The sequence below is a fragment of the Accipiter gentilis genome, chromosome 11 (assembly GCF_929443795.1).
Source record: "Accipiter gentilis chromosome 11, bAccGen1.1, whole genome shotgun sequence".
Lineage (NCBI taxonomy): Eukaryota > Metazoa > Chordata > Aves > Accipitriformes > Accipitridae > Astur > Astur gentilis.
The window spans coordinates 11,273,459-11,295,145 of NC_064890.1; the positions used below are offsets into that span (position 1 = coordinate 11,273,459).

Below are 21,687 nucleotides of genomic sequence, written 5' to 3' on the forward strand. Positions count from 1 at the left end.
CGTATAGTTTCTTGTTTGTTATGCTCATTTATGCCATCATCACACCTCTGTCTGTGCCTGCTAATATTTCCAGTTCCAAAGGGAATTTTTTTTTTAATTCTTTTTTGTTAAAAGAAAAAGCCAGATCCCTCAAAATTATGGTATGATCTTGATAAGCTTGAAATTTTAATAAATCTGAAGTTTTGCGGGTTTTTATGTTTGTGGGGGTTTTGCTTGTTTGTTTATTTGTTTCTGTGGAGGATGAAGATGATATATACATGAAATTAAACAGATAAGAATAACATACCTAAGTTCAAGGTATAACATGTGAAGGAAGGCATCATGAAATGTGTGATAAAAGTCTGACTTGGCAAGTGACTAATAATAACAACATAAAAAAAACTTGAAAATGCAGTTTACAGTTTTAATTTATTAAATAAAGTTAATTTTCCTTATTTTTTATCTTTTCTTTAATCTAACACAACTGAACCATGTAACTGTTCCACTGTCAAAGAATGTCAAGCTGTCTGGTTTCATAAACTAGACCTCCAAGTAGTAGTATTAATAAGATATTATAAGATATTATCATAAGGTAGCATGGTGGAAGGGATTCCTGTTGTAGCTTCTCACCTGGGTCTTCATGTTGCTGCACTGTAGGTGATTTTCTTAGTTCACAATTCCTTATACCCTAGGTTCAAGTTTGCTAAGACCACCTGACCACAGGACATAGGTGAAAAGTTCAGTACGTGATTAAACTTAGCTGTAACTTAATAAGGCTTTAAGGTTGGGGTTTCTTTGCTTGATGCTTCTGTTCCATACGCGAGTGAATGTATTCTATTGTCGTTTATAGGAATACTAACCTGTGATGAATCAAAAGTCATTGTGTGGTTCAACATGAAGATAAAGCTGCATTTTCAGTCCACACTAATGCAGTATGCACATCTCAGTCTAGAGGTTGGTTTCATTTGTCCTTAGAATTAAGACCCACTTTCTGTCTCTGGTAGTAGAGGTTCAATATTTCAATGCTGCCAGTGACCTAAATGAGAGCACAAAATGTCTGACTTCTCTGATCTCAATGCTTTATATGACAGGGAAGAGCCCAGAAGAATCTGCCTTTCCACTTACATAAATTATCTGTTTTCCAGTATTCCTTAAAAGCATAGCCAAAATTCTAATCCTTTAACAATCTGCCAGAGCCCTTCAAGTTGCAGCTCAGGTCTCTTGATCTAAGGTTCAGACTGATTCTGAAAGTCATCTCTGCCATCTAATGTTCCAGTTTAACAGGATTGTGGAAGATATTCTTCCCTGTGGGCAGGATCTATGAGGTTTTAAATGCAACTTAGGCCAATTGCTGTCAACTGCACCATACTGAGTTAGCTGCATCAAACATCCAGTCTGGCGAGGTTCTGCCATATTTTGCTTTAAGGTATACTTGTACTGTGACATTCCTGACATGTCTATCTAGTTTCTCCTTTACAATTATGGTTTAGCCTTTTTGTATTTCTTTTTGCTTCTGGTGATGACTTTCAGTAAGTAGCTCTAGCAGGAATAAAACAAACACACTTTTTGGAGGGGGCTAAATTTGTTGGTATGGTTCAATATATTTCCTTTATAGAAAAGAATCGTACAAGACTGAAAAAAAAAACCCCAAAAACGTAACACCAGATGTGGAAGCGACATGAGGAAGATGGTTAGGCAGTTTTGAGGTGGAATAATGCTTCTTGATTGTGTTCTTTGAGCTATAAGGTGGCAATTAGATTTTCATACACAAAAAAGTGTGAGACACCCTAATTAAACACCTTTTGGTGGAAGTCATCATGGATAAACCCAGACCGCTTGTAGTAGTTCTCAAATGTGTCACCTGTGAGGGTAACACTAGAAAAATATCTTAATTTTTTTATCTCTCTCTCTTTTATTTTTTTTTTAAATTGGAAGGAAATTATAATTAGAAAGTTGATTCAAATATGTACATTACTCAGTAGGACAGTAAATCAAATACATTTTAAGCATTGCTATAGGTCATGTGTAGAATCATAAAAAGGAGGAAAATAACTGAAAGGAAAATACAATGGATTCACCCAGAGGATAAATGTTATGGACTTACATGTTACTAGTATATGACACTAATGTTTTGTGTGACTTTGGTCAAATCATTTCACCTTTCTGCTTTATTTGCCTTTATATGTTTAATATCGTTAACAATATTTACTTCACAGTTGTTGTGAAAAGATATTAAATACTTCCGTAGCCATGATGATATGCAGCATTAGTTTTTAAACAGTAGGTTTTAAGATGAAAAATAATTTTTTTTTCACATATAAGTCCATTTTGAAGGTCTTATAGTGCAGAAATGTGAGCCAACTCCCTTGCTTAAGGTGTTAATGGTATACCTGAACCAGGTTAGATTTTCTTTATAATCACAAGAATGCCCAGAAATGCACTGTACTGCCTAGAAGAAAAAGATGATGCATTGTCCGATATATGACGTAGACATGACAAGAGATGCTGAAGAGAAATAATGGCCAATACAATGCATGGCTATTGGTGATTACTGAATCTAGATGAAGAATATCTCTGGTTGTGTATTTCATGATCTCACCCACACAGGGTGTCGTGGTTTAAGCCCAGCCAGCAACCAGGTACCACGCAGCCACTTGCTCACTCTCCCCACTCCCAGTGGGACAGAGAAGAGAATCAAGGGAAAAAAAAAAAAGAAAGGAAAACTCATGGGTTGAGATAAGAACGATTTAATAATTAAAGTAAAATAAAATGTAATACTAGCAACAATAATAATAAAATATAATGATAATAGTTTTTATGAAAAGGAATATAATAAAATAAAAAGAAGAAATAAAACCCAAGAAAAGACAAGCGATGCACAATGCAATTACTCACCACCCACTGACCGATGCCCGAGCAGTGATCCGCCCCTCCCAGCCCACTCCCCCCAGTTTATATACTGGGCATGACATTCTATGGTATGGAATATCCCTTGGCTAGTTCAGTCCAGCTGTCCTGGCCATGCTCCCTCCCAGCTCCCAGTGTACCTGCTGGCTGGCAGAGCATGGGAAACTGGAAAATCCTTAACTTCGGGTAAGTGCAACTTAGCAACAACTGAAACATCAGTGCATTATCAACATTATTCTCACACTAAATCCAAAATATGCTCTACCAGCTACTAAGAAGAAAAATAACTCTATCGCAGCCAAAACCAGGACACAGGGCTTGAGGCAGCAGGAATGAAATTTCAGTGAATACAGTGGAAGTATTCGCATGAACGTTAGTAGGGTCAGGATTTCATCCTAAAAGAATAGTTCTTATGAAACCTCTTGACCTTGAGAGATATTTAAGCATTTGCTGAAATGCTTAATATATTAGTATGCATCTTTTAATAGCTATCCCTATGGCTATATATTTAATACTTATATACCTTTGGTGGACCTCTGCCTGGATGAGAAATGTTCACGTTGACTAAAAGTGTTTTATGTTACAGGTTCAGCAACTGTTGCTTTACAGCTATGCAGCTATATTAGGATAAAACTTGCATTTGAGAGCAGGGAGATGAAGGTGTATCTGAGTATAAACTGACTGGAAGCATAAAAGTGCTGAGTTTCTTCCGTGTTCAAAGGGCATGGGAAGATACTACAGAAGCTAAATGGACTGAGGAAGGGTAAAAGACACCATTTTCAGCTTTCAACTCGTACATTTTTGTCTACTTTTTAAAGTGTTCTTACATTACAATCTGAATGAGTTTTCTTGCAGAGGGTAAGAACATAGTAATTCCCATGTAGTCCTTTATAGAAGAGGAATTACTGATGAAGGATGTGAATTGTTTTTAAAAACATTACATGGCTATGCTTGAAGGTTAAAACTAGAACCTGTCCGGTAGAGAGAGAAGGTTGGGAGTGCAGCACCTCTTTTAAAAGATATTTGGGAAGGTTTAGAAAGACGCAGGTTATTACACTCCATTTAATAAGAAAGAAATGAAGGAGCTTTGGGTATCTTGTTACCCCAATGCAAAGCCAGGTGTAGGAGCAGTTGCGGCTTTGGTGTGTTTCCAGCATGGCTGTCATGATTGACATATTATCTCTGGGAAAATAAAAAACGCTGTTACGGTCTGCCAGTAGAAGGTCATTTTCCTTTGTACTCAGTTTTCTCCAGGACTCACAGTTAAACCCTTTTTATTTCTTTCACTAGAATTACTTCCATTAGGGGAATGTTGCCTGAAAATAGCATGCAGTATTAATGTATCATTTGTTTCTGCTGTTGCCAACAGTAACATGTTTCCTTGGCTCTCACCCACTGACTGTTGATGAGATCAAGTTGATTATTCAGCAGCTATACCCTACCACCTGCTCCATTTTTTTCCTTGACATGCAAAGCTGTTAATACACTATCTTGCCTTGTTAAAGCCTCATTTGTTATTCAGCTGTGTTGTTTGGTTTTTTTTAAATATATTTTTAATAAGTGGATCCATTTTTTTAACAGACTTTTAATCAGTCAAATTCAGGTTGATTCTATTTTATACATCTAAGAACCTAGGTGAATATGCTGATATTTTTTTTTTTTTTTTTTTTTTTAAGTTCACATTATGGTTCTACTATTCAAGCTCTGAATTTTATTATGAATGAAGTTGTATGTTTCATAGGCCCATTTCTGGAAATGCTACTGCAGACTTCAGTGCTATCAGTTTTATTATAAATCATTAACTACTTTGGACTTTATTGTGCTGGTTTATGAATGTGTCTTAATGAAATGAAACAATTTAGTCCTATTCTACAGACGAAGAGATGATAATGAGCTCTGTTCACTCTTGTTATTTCTTGAAATCTTGGGTTTTGCTCTTTGTTGTATAAATACATATGCAGTTCTGAAAGAGCTTAAAACTGTTTCTGATGATGCAGCCAAAAGGGACATTTGACTATCTCTACAGCAGAGAATTTTAATTGCCAGCTTTCTGATCTTATTCTGGGATTATAACAGCATTACATCTAAATATCTTTTGTAGCACACAAAGTGGGAGGAAATCCAGAACTCACTACAATTCTTTAAATGTAGTATTGCGTACCTAGTTATACTCCACTTCTGTGAATTGCATTAACTAGCAGAATGCTGTAATTTTAAACCAAAAAGAATACTGCAAACAGTAATTTGAATATTTGATATATTCAATATATATCAAATAGTTACCAAGTTATATTGAATGTATATTGACAGAATTCAGTATATTGTTATTGAACTCATATAGAACTATAAAATTCTGTTAATTGTGTTCTTCAGTTTGATTATACAATGAGGCAAAATGCAACTGCTGTTACATCCCCTATATGTTTAAAAATAACTGACTTTATTAGTATTTTTCTTGCATAAATTATGTAAGCCTGTATCAATGTTTTCTTCTCTTTGTCCTTAGTAAGGAGCTATTTACTTGATTTATTCCTTTTTCTACTTTTCCCTTTGAAATAAGGCAGTTGCATGTGTATTTCAGTTGTGTCTGTTACCATCTGGATCCTAGTCAGATTTTAATGGAACTGCTAACATATATAAATTTTAAGCAGTTAAGGGTTGTGTTTTGTGTTTAGTTTGTTGGTTTTTTTTTAACTGGATACTTAATGAGGAGGTATTAAAGGAGCTGTGAAGCAAGCTAAACTGCATCTAAGTTAATTTTTTTCCTAAGTTAGAGGAAAATTACATTGTTGACATTTTAGAATACTTGGTTTGGTTTCCAATCCTTGGAAATTTTGCTGTTTCTAAAATAAATTTATGTAGTCCCGATTCTCTCTGCGTTGTTAAAAACTACACATACACTACAGTTGAAAACGCAGGGTAACAAGGCATGCCTTCTCAATATGCGTGTCATCTTCTAATAATGCCTGTGAAGTTACTAGCTCAGCTGTGAAGCTAAAAAGAGTTTCCTAAGGCAGGCAGTGAACTGGAGCTGGTGGTGTTACATATTTTGTGATTTGCCAGAGCAGTTGGCAATTTCAGCCTAATGGTTTCAGCGTGTGTCCTTCACTTTGAGCCTGTTTAAAAATAAAACACTAATGTGACTTGCATTTAAGGCATATGAATTATTGGAGTGAAAATGTAATAAACTCTAAGGGTTTGAAACCTCTGCAAATGAGAAGGATAAATTATATGTTAAAAGAAGCGGTCTTTTGCTGTTTCTGTACACCACTCCAGCAAAATTTCACTGCTAGATGTCAAGATGAATTTGACAGAGTATTTCTTACTCTTCTTTTCTGATCGTTTTTCTTCATACCCTTATCTACAGTCCTCTCTATCTTACTCACTTGTCTACTGAAACATTTTTGGCAGTATCGAGCTGTCATAATATTGCCCAGCTTCTCAAATCTCCTTATTGCACGCATCCTAAAATATAGTCAGACTTGGGAACTGAACCTCCTTCCTCCCTCCCTCTCCCCATAAATGTGGAAAGTGTAGAATTTAATAACGTGCTGCTGCTTTACCTTCTGTGCTGCTGCTTTACCTTCTGATGAGAATTTCCTACACTCCTTGTTGCTGTTTAATCATAGTTGAACAGAATTATTTTGTACACTCATTCTGCAGCATATTAAGTTTGTAGGATATTTTGTACATACCGTATTTCATACCTGATGGGCTGGACTCAGTGCTCCAGTCATAGCAGACAATTTTGTGCTCCTTCTGTTCTTCATCGTGGCTGTATTTGATTTGTCCTATTCTCTGGTACTCAGAAAGGTGCCCTCCAGCAGTGTTTTTTGGACCTGCAGATCATTTATCCTGCTTGACTGCTCATGTAAAGTTTCTTTTCATCTAGTACCAAGGTCTTACAAGTTAGGATTATGCACGTTAGAGACCAAGCTGAGGTGATAACCAGTAAAGTTTTCAGACAGCAGTGACTGGTACTTGACTGCATGCCCCCCTGCATCTTCCATAGGTTGTGCGCTTACTGAGGTGCATATCCAGCTATACCTCTTTTCCAGAAGTTTAAATGTATGGGTTTTAGCTTATTTGTTTATTTATTTATTCTCCAGTGATGATTTTCAGTAGTGTATATAGTACCAGCTGTTCTGTGATTTGTTTTCAGGACAGAATTAATGATTGTTTGACATTAACTGTACATTTGACTACTGAAGAATTTTAGATTCTTACTAAAACTTCACTCAGAATCTTACTATAGTCTAATATATTTCAAAGACTCTTCCAGCACTCTTTTAGGAGTAGAAGTAGTACTGGCACTATGTCACTTTTGCCTTCTCTGTTTGAGAATTTGCTACCATTAGCTAAATTCTTAAATCCACACAATAAGAAAAAGGAAGAAATAGGAGAGAAGAGATCTTTCTAGTTCATGTTTTAAGGAAGGGCTGCTTTCATGTAGTGGAAAAGTGTTACTGTGGCAAATGGTCTTTTGGCTTTATCCTTCTTGGCTTTTCTTATATGACAGTTTTGTCAGAGACAGGTGATTGCACACAAGATTTTACATGTCAAAAGCCGCATGTGTGATGTGTTCATTTAAGGTCTCCCTATTTCAGTTTTCCCTGTTAAAATCAATATGATTATTCATGTCAGAAAGCATTAACTTCACCTGCAATATTGTAATCTCAAGTACTCTAGTTCAGATTTGGCTTCCTGATTACAGAATCAGATTTTTGATCTTATTAAGACCAGTGACTTCGTTTACTTTAAGTCTTCTGCTTTGGAATTGGAAAACCACTAGAAGGGTAAAACTTCTCTGTGGAGAATCAGCCTGATTCTTCCTTCACTCATTTAATTAAACAACAGGAATAAAGGTTGTCTTCAATCATAAAGAATGATTTTCACTACAGTTGTTTAACAGATACAGAAATCCCTTAAAGCCTTGTCTTCTAAATATATGGAAGGTGATAACAATTTTTTTTCCATTAGATTTCTTTTTAGCCAGCATGACAGCCTTGTGTTGGATATGAGGTCATCTTGTTAAAAAAACTGATTAAGAAGGTCTGAAATAGAATTACTGTTCATGTGAATAAAACAGAAATGGCTTGAAATGCATTAGACAAGCACACAAAATATGTAATTTTCTGTTTATTTTTTAATTAAAGTTGAGTTTTGTAATCTACAGCTGGATTAGGAAAAAAAAAAAATATCTACCAGTTTAAGTTGTTGGTAATGGTTAATAGTGGAAGACAAAGTCTGAGGAGTTATTTTGAATTGTAGTCCAGAGTATAACATCAGCTTTATAAAAAATAGTGCTAATTGCTGATTGTGTTAGATTATATATAAATTTAGACCCGTAATTTATATGAAGAGTGCTTTGGTAATTCTCACAATGTCAGCAGACTTCTAACATACCCTTTTTCCTTATGAATATGACTCATCTGCTGCCTCAGATGACAAAAGTGAAACTGGCTCCAGAGAGTATCTGGGAATATGTCATACAAGGTCTATGTTGAATGTAGGAGACCAATTATAAACATACTCTTTGCCTGTGACCTTATATGCTTCAGTTGTCCTCATTAACAGACCACAGATCAGATTGCCATCATGTGGCACAGCAGATGCCAGAGTAGGAGAGAGGCTGTGTCTCTGCAGTGTAAATACATGAAATAAAACCATGCTGCAGATCAGCATGAATCAAAACCCTACTGTTGGTCACCGTAAAAAAAAAACTTCAAAAATCTTTGTAAATATTAAAATTCTGGTTACACTTACACTGAGGATTATGGTTTTTACATAATGGAATACAGCAATGCATAGGATAACAGTTCTTATTTGAGTTAGGGAAATATGAATTATTATGGAAACATATGTGCTACAGTGTTAGCGATCAAAATATTTTTAAAAGCAAAACAAAATTACTTGGAAGAGGAGATCTTAAACCTCGTGGTTACAGTTTAAATCAGCAAAATTACGTATGTGTTTGGTTCAATCTGAGACATTGTTTTATGCTTGGGACTATCTTATCAAAACTAGTGTGCCACATCTTCATCAAATCTAGAAAAGCTTTTGTGCTGATAATTATTATGAATGCCCGCTTGTGAGAAAGGTCATATAGCAAATATCTTCATAAAAGTTACATGGAAAATGTAATAAGTCCCTATTAACCCCTCCCATGCCCCACTGGGAGTACGGAAATAAAGACAAAGAAAAGTAAGTCCCTGTGTATTTATATGGGGGTTATGGTCTTTCCATCATTAGCACTCCCATGCTCACTTTGGGGCTACTGACCTTCCAATTTGCAAGTGTTGCCTGTTGAAATCACACCCCCTTGAGCCAAACTGGGTGAGCTTTTGATACAATAGGGTAATAGGAAATTAAGGACTAGGGTAATTCATGGGTATCTGGCTAATTCATTACCAAGAATTACTACAAAAATATAACATACTCCATGCAAGTAAAGACAGTAGAATCAAGATGGATGAAAAAAGTTCTAATTTGGCTTAATACAGAATGTAACAGCTTACTGAAGTGAAAATGCAGTTCTTTGAAATTTTGTCAGTCTGCATTAAAGCTGTAGTGAAATAACAGTACCAGTCTTCCATTGGCACTTCAGACACTTTATCCCAATCTTAGAAAATCTTTTCTTCATGTTTTTCTCCTGTAATTTATATGCAATTCATAATCATCTACAGAAGAACAATATTTGTATTTCAGATACATGTACGAAAACCGTGTTTGAAACTGCTTTTACACATACTCTGTGGCTTTTACACTGTTCATGCAAGAACAGGATACAATATTTGGATCATATTTTAAAATCAGGATTTGAAGGTCATTGTATGTTTCTACATTGTTCTGTTTAAGCTTGATATTGATATGTTCTCCCTGGCTATTTATCTTTTTTAAAATAACCTAAATAATCCATGGGTTTGGTGTTTTAGAAAGCTTTGTGAGGGTACTGATATCTAATAACTCTAAGTTTACACATTTTATAAAAGCTTAATATATCAAGGGGTAGTCAAATATTATTTTCAGGATAAAATACTTCAAGGAAGAGTGAGAAGCACAAAAAAAAGATTCATTTCATTGTACTGAATATAATTGTAATTGGGCCATTAGCTGACAGAATTCTGTGCTGGCTAGGAGGAGATAAAGATACGACATAGATGCACAGAAATGAAGGCTGGAAGATGAATAGGCCTTCTAGGGAGTTGATCTTTACAGATCAGATAAAGATTCTTCAGGTCTCTTTCTTGCAGTCTGTGCTACATCAAAGGCTGTCTTTCAGAGATAGTAATGTGCACTTGGAACCTGGGGACAAGACCTTCAAAAATGGACAGTTTTCAGATTGACAGGCAGCTGGGCTTTGGATTTTTTAGTTGTTGCTTTTCTTTTCTTTTCTTTTTATTTTCTTTTTTTTTTTTTTTGTCTGTGTAATCTTTTGTAATCCCTTTAAAAGTTAAAGAAAAGTTCATAGGCTAATGGACTAAATAACACTTGCATCTTATCTATCTTTGCCAATAGCTGTTTTGCTTTAAAGGTAGTCATTCTCTTTGAAAGATTTAATGAAATCTAGTGGAAGGTAACTCTTGACTTCTTTCAAAGTTTGATTAAAAATACTTATTTGTAGGCAGTGGCTGTCCTTCAAGGGATAATTGTTCTTTTATTGATGAGCTAAGTATTCTGAAAATTCCTGAAAATAATGCACCCTGCACAATATTTAGAAAATAGCAAGGGAGAGAGCAGTTCTCATTCGTTAAAAAAAGTTAAAATAAAGAAAGAAAAAAAAGAGGTAGAAATAATTGTTTCATCTAGAAACATTTATTAAACAAATACTTGTTTAATCACAGTGTTTTCAAACACCTTAAATTTGACATCAGCTACCGTGTCAATCGCACTGGCTAAATCTGGCATCAGCCTTTTTTATCTCTTACTGAGAAGCACCGTCTCACAGCTGTTGGGCATCCTCCAAAAGCATAAGAATAGATGCTACAGCATTTTGCAGCCTTCTCTTCCTGGTCATGGTTTCTCAATTTATGTACTACTTCAGAGCAATTTGAGTTTCACTGCCATAATCTGAGAATCCTTGCTCTCCAGCAGACTATACAAAGTAGGGTTTTTTTTAAATACGTTGAAGTAAGCCAGAACGTTTCTGTTACATGTTAGTTTTGTTCCGTTTCCCCTTTTAAGTGGTGTTTGGTTTTTCATCCGCTCTATCTAAAAAGATGATGTTAAATAGAGCTTCATTCAAGGCCTGAAAACATCTCACAGTTTTCATCTTCGCAGCACACAGAGAGAGGCATGGAGTAAGAAATTATTAAAACCTAACATGCAGAAGTTGTGTTTTGCATGTTTGTTTTAGAACCATTTCTGCTTATTTTCTTACATATAACAATATGAATCTAAACATTTTAGTATTTACTAGAGAAATCTGTAGGGAACTGCAGTGGGTCATGGTATTAAAGAAGGTGTTACCTTATTAAATCCTCATTGTAATGAGAGGGAAAATGGGAAGTGTCAGGTGTCAGCCTGCTGTTATGTTACTCCTCTGTTGGCGTTCTCCAGAGACTCTTCCATCAAAACAGGGAAGGCAAGACCTGACATTTGCATACCTCAGAAGGAAGCAGGCATGATTTCTTTGAGAGAGATGAAAAATTAGTCTCTCCTTGTGTCACAATAAAGGGCATAGGTAACTCGAGTTTGCTTCACAATCTAGCTATTTTTGACCCAGGAGTCTTGACATCTTACCCTGGCTCTCAGCAAAGTTCTCTCTGTGGAAGGGTGAATGTCTTAGTTATTAGACTCCAGGTGGCTGTAGCAGCAAGGTTTTTCTTGCATAGAAATTACAAACTACTGAGAACACCTTAGCTTTGTTATTTATTTATTCATTTATTTATGTACTTATTTTTAATTTAATACTCTTCCCTTATGTCTCATAAAAATATAAGGTGTTACACAGGAGAGAATGATACTGGGTTTTGCATGCACAGAACTCCTATCAGTCAACCCATATATTTTAAAGCACCCACTTCTTGAAAATTAAGTCCTTGAATGTTCTATGTCCTTGTGATAGCCTGCACATAAACATTGATAAAGAGTCTTCTGCTGGAGATGAGCTGGGTAATCAGAGTACTGTAATAGACAGGTCTTTGGGAAATGATCCTGTATATTTTTGCATATATAACTTATATAGCTGTAGTATAGCAGGATTGTTCTGTTGCAGTAATAGAAGATAAAAATACAATATGTATCCCCATTTTGAGAGATCAAATGATTTATTCTTGTGACCACTCAACTCATAGGTTTATTCTAGTCCTGGTTAACAGCCACTATACTGAATACTAATAATTTGTGTGACGTTTATAGGAATTGTTGATGGAAAAGATGATCTGTTTCAGGGAAAAACAATACTGGGTTGATATCAAGTTGGCTAGGCTTTAATTCTATCTCTGACATAGGATGCTAGGAAATACATTCTAAATATACATTCCAGCTAAACTTTCGGATACGTTCCAGCTAAACTTTCGGATATAATTTGGAAAATTCTTCTAATAACTGGCACAAATAATAAATTTCTTGTTCTGCAGTAGAGCAAAATGGAGACATTCTTCAGTTAAGTAGTGAAGAGGACATCAAAAAGGTGTCTCAGCCTGTTGCTACAGTCATTGCGCATAGGCCTGGCTCATGGTCCTGTGTACTTCCAGTGAGGTGTTGGGTTTTGGTTTGCTGGAGTCAAGGAACAGCCATTTTCTCATTGTTCAGTATTGTTTCTCTGTAACCGGTTGCTGGTGCTTTTGTATGAGCTTGATTACCTTTAACAGAGCTCTGTACACATAACCCAAATGACAACTTTTCATTTTGGAAGCTATTTTAAGGTATGAAGACCTGTAGAAGTTGCATGTAGTGTTATTTTAGCAGGTTACTTAGACACTTAGGAGAGGTTCTAACTTAAATTCTTCAAGGAGAATAAGAATACAGTACCTCTGTGGTGAGGGATATTCTTTTTTTTCTCCATTTGAGACCAAAAAACCCCCAACACAACAAAAAAACAAAGCTAATTTTTTTTATTAGATTTTAGCATTTTTGCTTTATACTGCAGATTAGCTGAGGAGTCTACCAACTTTTCATGGAGCTGAGGAATTTCAAATGTGGCTACAGTTCTTTCCATGCAAACATTCCTAGTAATGTTAATGCTCAATATATATTTCTCTTCATAATCCATCTATCACTTTGTGCATTTGCGTTCTACTGTCTTTTGTGGAAAACAATTGCAGTTCTCTGGGTACCATAAGGCAATGAAGGAGACTGTGAGGGAAGTCTGAGGGCAGTGGTAACTGCAGCTATTTACATGTGTAGAAAGTGTCATATCTTGCTTTGCTACAGTCTGGTGAAACATGACTTAGTTGGCTTGAACTCATCAGAGAATATGCAAATTTAGATGCAGAACTGGCTATATTGAATGAAGAAATTAGATGGACAAAATTGTTCTGGTATATTACCAGAAAACCGAGAATACTGTAAGTATCTGAGGTGTTTGTCCAGTGCGGTCAAAGGATAGTTGTACTCTGTTTTTTCCCAGTGTAATGTATCAAATTATATCATAGTTTTTCTTTTGTAAATGTGGCACTTAGCTACTCTGGAGGGTAACTGCAGTGGGCAGTACCTGTAAGATGCTAGTAGTTTTCTATTAGCTAAGGATCATTTGAATTGACAAAAAACCAAATGAGTGGGGGCACTTATTTTCTGGCAGCAGAACACGCAGGTTCATTGGAGTTTTTTTGTTTATAGAGAATGATAGCAAATGTAAAAGAAAGGAAAAGATCCTAAGTTTTGCGTTGTGAAATTTATCATCCTGATAGTTGTTAGAGGGGGGAGAGGGGACCAGATAACAGCAGTTGCTCTCCTGGGGGGGGCTGCGGTGAGGTTCTGACAGCACCGTCTCTGCGGTTCCAGCTTACACGGACTTTCTGGTCATACTCCTTTTGGTTGTGAGCAAGAACTGACAGTTGACACAACTGTCAATGTGACTTAGACCACCAGTTCATTTTGTGTAGGAATTGGTCTGAATATTAAAAGGATCATCAGGCTTGCTGTGCACATGCTGTTACACAGGAAAGCGTTTTCGTCCCTAGTTATCTGCTGGATATAGCCAGGCTGTTTCTCTTAGAAAGGGACCACGATTCCCCAGAAACAACAGTTGCTAAAATTTTTATTGGGCTATAAAAGAATTTGGTTCTCAAAGTAAGCCACTCAACAATTAGGACATGGCTGAGTCCACATGAACTACGTTCACATCAGGTAGCTGCTTCTTCAGAGTGAGCTTGGGTGCTTTCAGGATGGGTGCTTGCCTCCGGGCGGCTGGCACTGAGGATGCTGTGTGCAGCTCAGCTGAAGAACACGCATTATGCCTGGCAACTTTTACACGCAAAATTGTAGTAAACTTCTCATAAGAGCGTACAAACAGCTTTTTTTCAAAGGCTTAAAATTTTCTGAGGAAGGACATGTCACCAAGCCAATGGATGTGTCTGTACAAGAGGTAGATTTGCAAGAGCATGGGCTGATCATTCCGGTGCGCTGTGCTTTGCTTCCCGTGGGGTGAACTGGACAAACCAGATTTCTTTCAAATTAATTTAAAATGGGGAAAATGCCCTCTAGGAGCACGCCTGTTACTCTCCAACTACTAATGTGTATTCAATCCATGGGACCAGACTACAGCTAGTCTAAATTACTGAGTTTTTATGGGTCTCTAATAATCACAGGGGATGTCAGTACTTCCTATAATTGAAGCTAAATAATTTAATGGAGAAATAAATGTCCATAATACAGTGTTTTAAGATTCTAATAATTACTTGTCATTGGATGGTAGATTAAATTAATACATACAAGGCAAGGTGCTCTGTGTAAGGAGAAGGTATTTTCAGAAAGATATTGATGGATTTTGAACTTAACTAGAACTTCTTAAATGACATTGGAATGAGGGTTAAGTTTTCTAGTGCATGACTACAGTACTTAAATAAGCAAATAAATCAGAAAACAGCATTTTTGAAATGAGATGGTGCATCTTTATATGTAATTTTCAAGGAAGTGTGAAAAAGCGTAGATATATAGAAAATTATATAGAGAAAACACGTATGTGAAGAAATTAAAAAAGAAAGACTTAGCTATGTGAAGAATCAGTAAAGACTAAAACGTATGTCCTCTTTCTCTTTGGTCTTCAGCGCCTCGCTAAAGAAGCAGAGAAGTACCAAGCATCACATCAGTGGAGGGATGAGTTTGGGGTAAGTTTCAGGTTTTCTCCTTTTAACCTTCTCAGATTCTTCCACTTTGAAACGTTAACTATATTCTTGCAAACGTGTTGTTTATATATCCACTACAGAAGGACGGAATGACTATGAATGGGCATTTTATTTTATTCAGTAGGCAGAGTCTCAGTCTAGGTGTCTAGAGAATAAAGTGGACTTTTCACTTCAGAAGCTCATAGGGAGTTTTGCAGACCCAGAGATGTAGCTCTGAGGTGTACACAAGACATGTTTGTTTTGACATACAAGGAAAGATTACAGACAAGACATCTGAGTGATGGTTACTAGCAGTTAAAGGTGTGCTACTTCAAGCACTGAAATACAGAATCATAGGAAAGATTTTTACAAGTTGTTTTTGGCTTACATCGTGGAAAAAAGCAGGAAAAAGCTTAATACAGAACGATTTGGTTATCTACATGACTGTCATGGGAGTCACAGACTATTTTTTTAGAATCCCTTTCCATACTTTAACAAATGCTTCTCTTCTCTTCAATATTCTAGTACTACTGAAAGAGGCCCTAACCTAGTCAAACAGTGAACTATCTTCTTCAATCATTTCAGACTTTACTGAAAAACAAGTGAGATGATCGTAAAACGTACATTAATTCTTTATTAATGATCAAGCCAAATTAATATTGTACTGCATGATTATAAGCCTGTTAATTTTAGGCTACAGTTCCCTGCTAAGTGTCAAAGTCATTTATTATGCTTTCATTACCTGTTCCTTCAGAAATAAAAGCAAGTGGTGCTTTTACGTGATGCTGCTACAAACCTAGACTGTGTTTGCACATCCACTAGAATCATAGTGGCACACAGTTAAATGCACAATGGTTTTCTATAATGTCCTTTCTGATCCAGTGTTCCTCAGACACTTGGAGATGTGAAAAGAGACAAAATAACCTCCCTAAGGTCAGGCCAAATAATTCAGATAAGATTGACTGGCTTTTAGGAATGCAAAGAGGTTCTGGACACAGCCTGAATGCTTTTAAGTCTGCTCTCTGCACAGGCACAGCTTCTAATACACAGTAAAACACAGAATGCATATTCCATAGGGATGCAATAGTGAGATGCTACAGCGACCTTTTCTGCTAATCTGTCCCTGTTTTGAATAGAAAACCGAGCCTGCAGGTTTGATGGACTGGGTGCAGAACAGTGTGAATACAGTCAGATGCTCTTTCTAATCATTTTGTTTCTTACTGTTTCGTACACGCTGGCATCACATCAACAACACCGTCTCAGCTTTTGGTTTTCTTTTTGCCCTTTACTTGCGGTAGAAGTCAGTCATACCAGAGAGGCTTCTAGTTGTATCAGAATTCGTTGCCAAGGAGAGATCTCAAAGTAATTTTGAAATATGATTTTATATTAATGTTGTGGCTCACGCAAAGAATGGTCAGAATAAAAGAAAAAAAAAATGCAGTTGGATTTATAATAAAGTAACTGTAAACCAAGCTTGTGCTTTATTGTTTTGAGTTTGGATGAGAACAGTGTGCACCATGTAATAACCTTGACATTAGGTTATGCAATTAAATTTCAAATAAATGTATTAAGCCTCTTATAATTTAATTTGCTTCATTTTTGCCAGAAGTAATCTTTCTTCTCCTCTGGCCTACTTTTTAGAAAATGCCTGCTCAAATTAGTTTGCACACAGATCTTTCTGATAAGCTTAATTTTCACTGGAAGATTCATTCTCCTAATGGCTGTGGTGGAAAATGGAAGATACACTGTAAAACTTTCTGTCGATGATGGTTCTTAAAGTACTTCTGATAGCATTATGAATGGTCTACATCATGCTGTGTGAGGTTTATTTCTTGTCCAGGATTTGGTTCTGGGAGATGAAAGCCCTTCCAGCAGCAGCATTGCACATGAGTCACTGTAAAAGGAAACTCTTTGGGACAATCTATTTCTGCTTCTAATTAGCTCATGATCAGCAATGTCCTTGACAGTCAGATCGCAGCCGAATAATAGCCTATGGAGTTTTAAGGAGAAAATATCACAAACATTCCTTCTGGGAAAGTATATATGGGCTGACTTCAGTGGAACAATTCCAAAAGAGGAAGGGCAAAGAGGACTGGCTATAATACCAAGGTCTCTACAGATCTACAAGGGATGTGTCAATCAAAAGACTGCCAGAGTGCCTGTTCTAACAACTTGATCAAAATTTGAATGTTTATTGCACAGTTCGCAGAAAAAAAAATTGTGGAAGCATTAAAGATTTTTAAAGATTTTATTTCCAGGTTAATGTCACAGTATAATAAAAATTCAGCGTCCTCAGATATGGTCTTTGGAAATGAGCTAGTACAGGAAAAAAATCTTTGAAGAACCAGATTTGGTCCCACAGCCTCATTTTTGTTATTTCAGCTAATAATTTCATGTAGACTGTCAGAACTGTCTAAAGGAGAAGATTTTCTTGCCTTTTAGGAAAAAAGTTGGGGCTAAACCATTGATAGATACACAAATAAATCCACACCTACTAAAATCCCTTTTCCCAACTATTTGTAGTTGAATGAGAGTAAAATTTCTTCCAATCTTTCTAGTACTATAGTGTATTAAATTCTAGCTACTTCAAGAAGACCAAGCAAAGAAAAACAAAGGTGAAAATTTAAGTTTTGGCTTTTTGATAAATCATAGAATCGTAGAATGGTTTGGGTTGGACGGGACCTTAAAGATCATCTAGTCCCAACCCCCCTGCCATGGGCAGGGACACCTTCCACCAGACCAGGTTGCTCAAAGCCCCATCCAACCTGGCCTTGAACACTGCCAGCGATGGGGGAGCTACAACTTCCCCGGGCAACCTGTGCCAGCACCTCACCACCCTCACGGTAAAGAACTTCTTCCTTACATCTAATCTAAATCTCCCCTCTTTCAGTTTAAAGCTGTTACCCCTTGTCCTATCACTACAGGCCCTTGTAAAAAGTCCCTCTCCCGCTTTCTTGTAGGCTTCCGTTAGGTACTAGAAGGCCCTACAAGGTGTCCCTGGATCCTTCTCTTTTCCAGGCTGAACAACTCCAACTCTCTCAGCCTGTCCTCACAGAGGAGGTTCTCCAGCCCCCTGATCATCTTTGTAGGCCCTCCTCTAGACCCGCTTGAGCAGGTCCATGTCTTTCTTATGTTGGGGACCCCAGAGCTGAACGCGGTACTGCAGGTGGGGTCTCATGAGGGCTGAGTAGAGGGGGACAATCACATCCCTTGACCTGCTGGCCACACTTGATGCAGCCCAGGATGCGATTGGCTTTCTGGGCTGCTAGCGCACATTGCCCGCTCATATACAGTTTTTCATCCACCAATACCCCCAAGTCCTTCTCTGCAGGGCTGCTCTCAATCGACTGATCACCCAGCCCGTATCTATATTTGGGATTACCCTGACCTCTTTGCAGGACCTTGCACTTGGCCTTGTTGAACTTCATGAGGTTCACATGGGCCACCTCTCAAGCCTGCCCAGGTCCCTCTGGATGGCATCCCTTCCCTCTAGAGTGTCAACAACACCACTCAGCTTGATGTAATCGGCAAACTTGCTGAGGGCGCACTCAATCCCACTGTCCATGTCACTGACAAAGATATTATACAGTGCTGGTGCCAATACTGACCCCTGAGGAACACCACTCGTCACTGCTCTCCACCTGGACATAGAACCATTGACCGCACCTCTTTGAGTGCAACCATCCAGCCAATTCCTTATCCACTGAGTGGTCCACTTGTCAAATCCACTTCTCTCCATTTTAGAGACAAGGATGTTGTGTGGGACAGTATCAAATGCTTTGCAAAGTCCAGGTAGATGATGTCAGTCACTCTTCCCTTCTCCACCGATGCTATAAACCCTTTGTGGAAGGCTACCAATTTTGCCAGGCACAATTTACCCTTAGTAAAGCCGTGTGGCTGTCTTGAATCACCTCCCTGTCCTCCCATGTGCCATAGCATAATTTCCAGGAGGAGCTGCTCCATGATCTTGCCAGGATCAACAGTTAAAGGAATCTCTACCAAAGTTTAAGAATTTTAAAATTTTATTTTGGTTTTATCTGAAATAATCTGTTCATGTTTGCCGAAGCGAAAAATAGCCATGAACATAGAAATCTCAGGTTGATATTAAATTGAATCTGGAAGGTGTGACCCAGCAACTCACTGAACAGCGAATATCTGGTGTTAGCTAAAGTGTTTTCATATTCCTATCCTGCTGTCACCTTGCACAGCTTTCTAAATGCACAGATTTACACTGGGGGCTATATATATTCTTTTTATTAATAAAGGAACGCTTGTCAGGTGTATATTGATTGTCTCAAGAGCAAAAATAAAAATCTAAACCGAGTTAAGAACCTGTATCTCACATATTTACCATTAGTTTTTAGCTAAGTGACAGAAATAAAGATCATAATGGATTTTGGTATTTTGCATTGATAATTAAATATCAAAATAATTTTAGCAATTAATTCATTAATATTGGATTGCAACGTGTTGTTTCCTGATTAAGCACGAAGTCAAAATATCTGAACTGTGGTTTACATCTACAGCCCTAAAATAATACTTACCTGTTAGAAAACTGTTAAGTCTTTAGAGAATATTTGTGAAGTTCATGAAGGCAAATCCAAAGTGCTTAGCTTCAGGCAAATAAATGCCATTCTCTTTCCTACTCCATTGGTATTGCCCAATTCCCTAGCTGCATGTACAGCTGGAGAAATAAAACCTACTTAAATGTTTTTAGATTAATGCAGTTACAAATCAGAGGTACAAACCAATATTTCTAAATGAAACAGCCTTGTCAGTTTGAATTTTCTTGTATGCTGACGAGTGAAGGGTGGGGAGGGTTGACACTTGTGATGGTCCAATTATTTTTCTGGCATAGAGATGCATGAAAAAATTGTACGTGAATTGGAAGAAGGAGGGGAGAATTCTGTATTAAATAATTGCTGTTATTCCCCAAATGGATCTTCTACAATTACATTTGATACCACATTTGATTGCCTTGCAATGGTTGGTTAACTAAAGCAATTTTGTTTCCAGTTGGGTTGCAATATTAATTGTACTTACACATGTATAAACATAAGGGATATCTCATTTGTATTTTAATAAGGGGAGTCTTTATGGATGGCCTATTAGCATCCACTTATTTATATGAAGACTGAAACTCAGACTTCTAGGAACTCATTAGCACATTAAAATGCCACATGAAAAATCCTTTCAGTATGCCTTATCTTTTAACCAATAGTGTCATTTTATATTCTTCTGTGTAAATGATGATTTTCTGAGTCCTGGTATTTCTGAGATGGCATTTGCTGTGATAATAATGTGTAGGCTGGTGTTTATGTACCAACTGGGCTTAAAAGTAAAGATAAAAGGTCATGGAAATATTACTTTGGAATTATGATCTTTTTTTCTACTACAAATATTAGCATTACAAAACTGTATTGGAAAGTTGCTTAGCAAAGAAATGGAAGATAAAAAGAATAACTGAGATAAACCAAGTCTAGGATCACAAGAGTTGATCCAAGAGGTGACTTGCAAGAGCAGAGCAGTAGTAGGCATCTCTCTGTGCTTGACATGCCTTGCAAATTGAAGATTTTCAGGAATTTATGGTGGATGTTACAACAACACTAAAACATTGCATCTTAATAGCCTCAACTGGAAAACAAACCAAACAACAAACTTTCAGCTTTAATACTGCTTCATTCTAAAGAGGCAGTTTGGTAAACATACTTTGTCTTTTAAAAGAGGGAAAAACTCTGTGAAGAAAATAAACTAGAATACTTTTTCTTCCAGATCATCAGAGAGAGGACACAGCTCTCTTATGGCTTGTACCTCTGATAGTCCTCTTGGGTGCAAAGAGCCTCTGTGGGAAATGACACTATTTAGAATTGGCTCCAGACCTGGGGTACAGAGAACCAGTCCCCACAGGCAGAAAGTAGGTGTGGGATCGTTTCCCAGTACAGTCATACATATTTTATAATTTTGTGGAAGTTTTAACAACAGTAAACACAGGCAAAGTGTCAAAACTCTGATCCAAAACCTAGTGAAATATATCTTCCATTGATTTTGATTCATTTTGGATAAAGCCTCATACTTCTAAAGCCTATGTGGTTTGGAAAAAAATATTCCAAATGATTGATTTAAATTGAAAGCAGATGGTCAAGGTTTTAGGGAGGATAATGTTTTATTCTCTGACAGGCTGCATGCCACCTTCACTCTTCTGTGACATATAGCTTTCATTTGTGTATAATTTAAATTAAATGTGCCCTGTCTCACTGAAAGGAATGAAGTCACCTTTTTTCTATCAGTGATCGTATGCGCTTTGATATCTTTCCACTCAGGGGACAGAGTTCTGTACGTGCACTGGGAGTGGTAGGAAGGCGAGGTGCAGAGGAAATAAGAATGAATTGTATTTACTGAAATTGGGTGGGTTTAGTGGTTGTTCTGACATTTATTTGATGCTTATCAAATCACTTATACCTTTTTGATTCATAGAAATACACTGTGAGTATTGGAGGAGCAGGCATTTCTGCAAGTTTTTCAACAGCGCCTT

General features: G+C 37.0%; 1 protein-coding gene across 13 annotated transcripts in view; it reads left to right on the plus strand.

The window, feature by feature from the left end:
- CACNA2D1 (calcium voltage-gated channel auxiliary subunit alpha2delta 1) overlaps positions 1-21,687 on the plus strand; it is a 427,231-nt gene that overhangs the window by 178,926 nt on the left and 226,618 nt on the right. For all 13 annotated transcript variants that reach the window (XM_049813813.1, XM_049813814.1, XM_049813826.1 and 10 more), the window contains exon 4: positions 15,099-15,158. In XM_049813813.1, the coding sequence (XP_049669770.1) occupies positions 15,099-15,158 (60 nt within the window). The remainder of the gene's footprint in view (positions 1-15,098; positions 15,159-21,687) is intronic.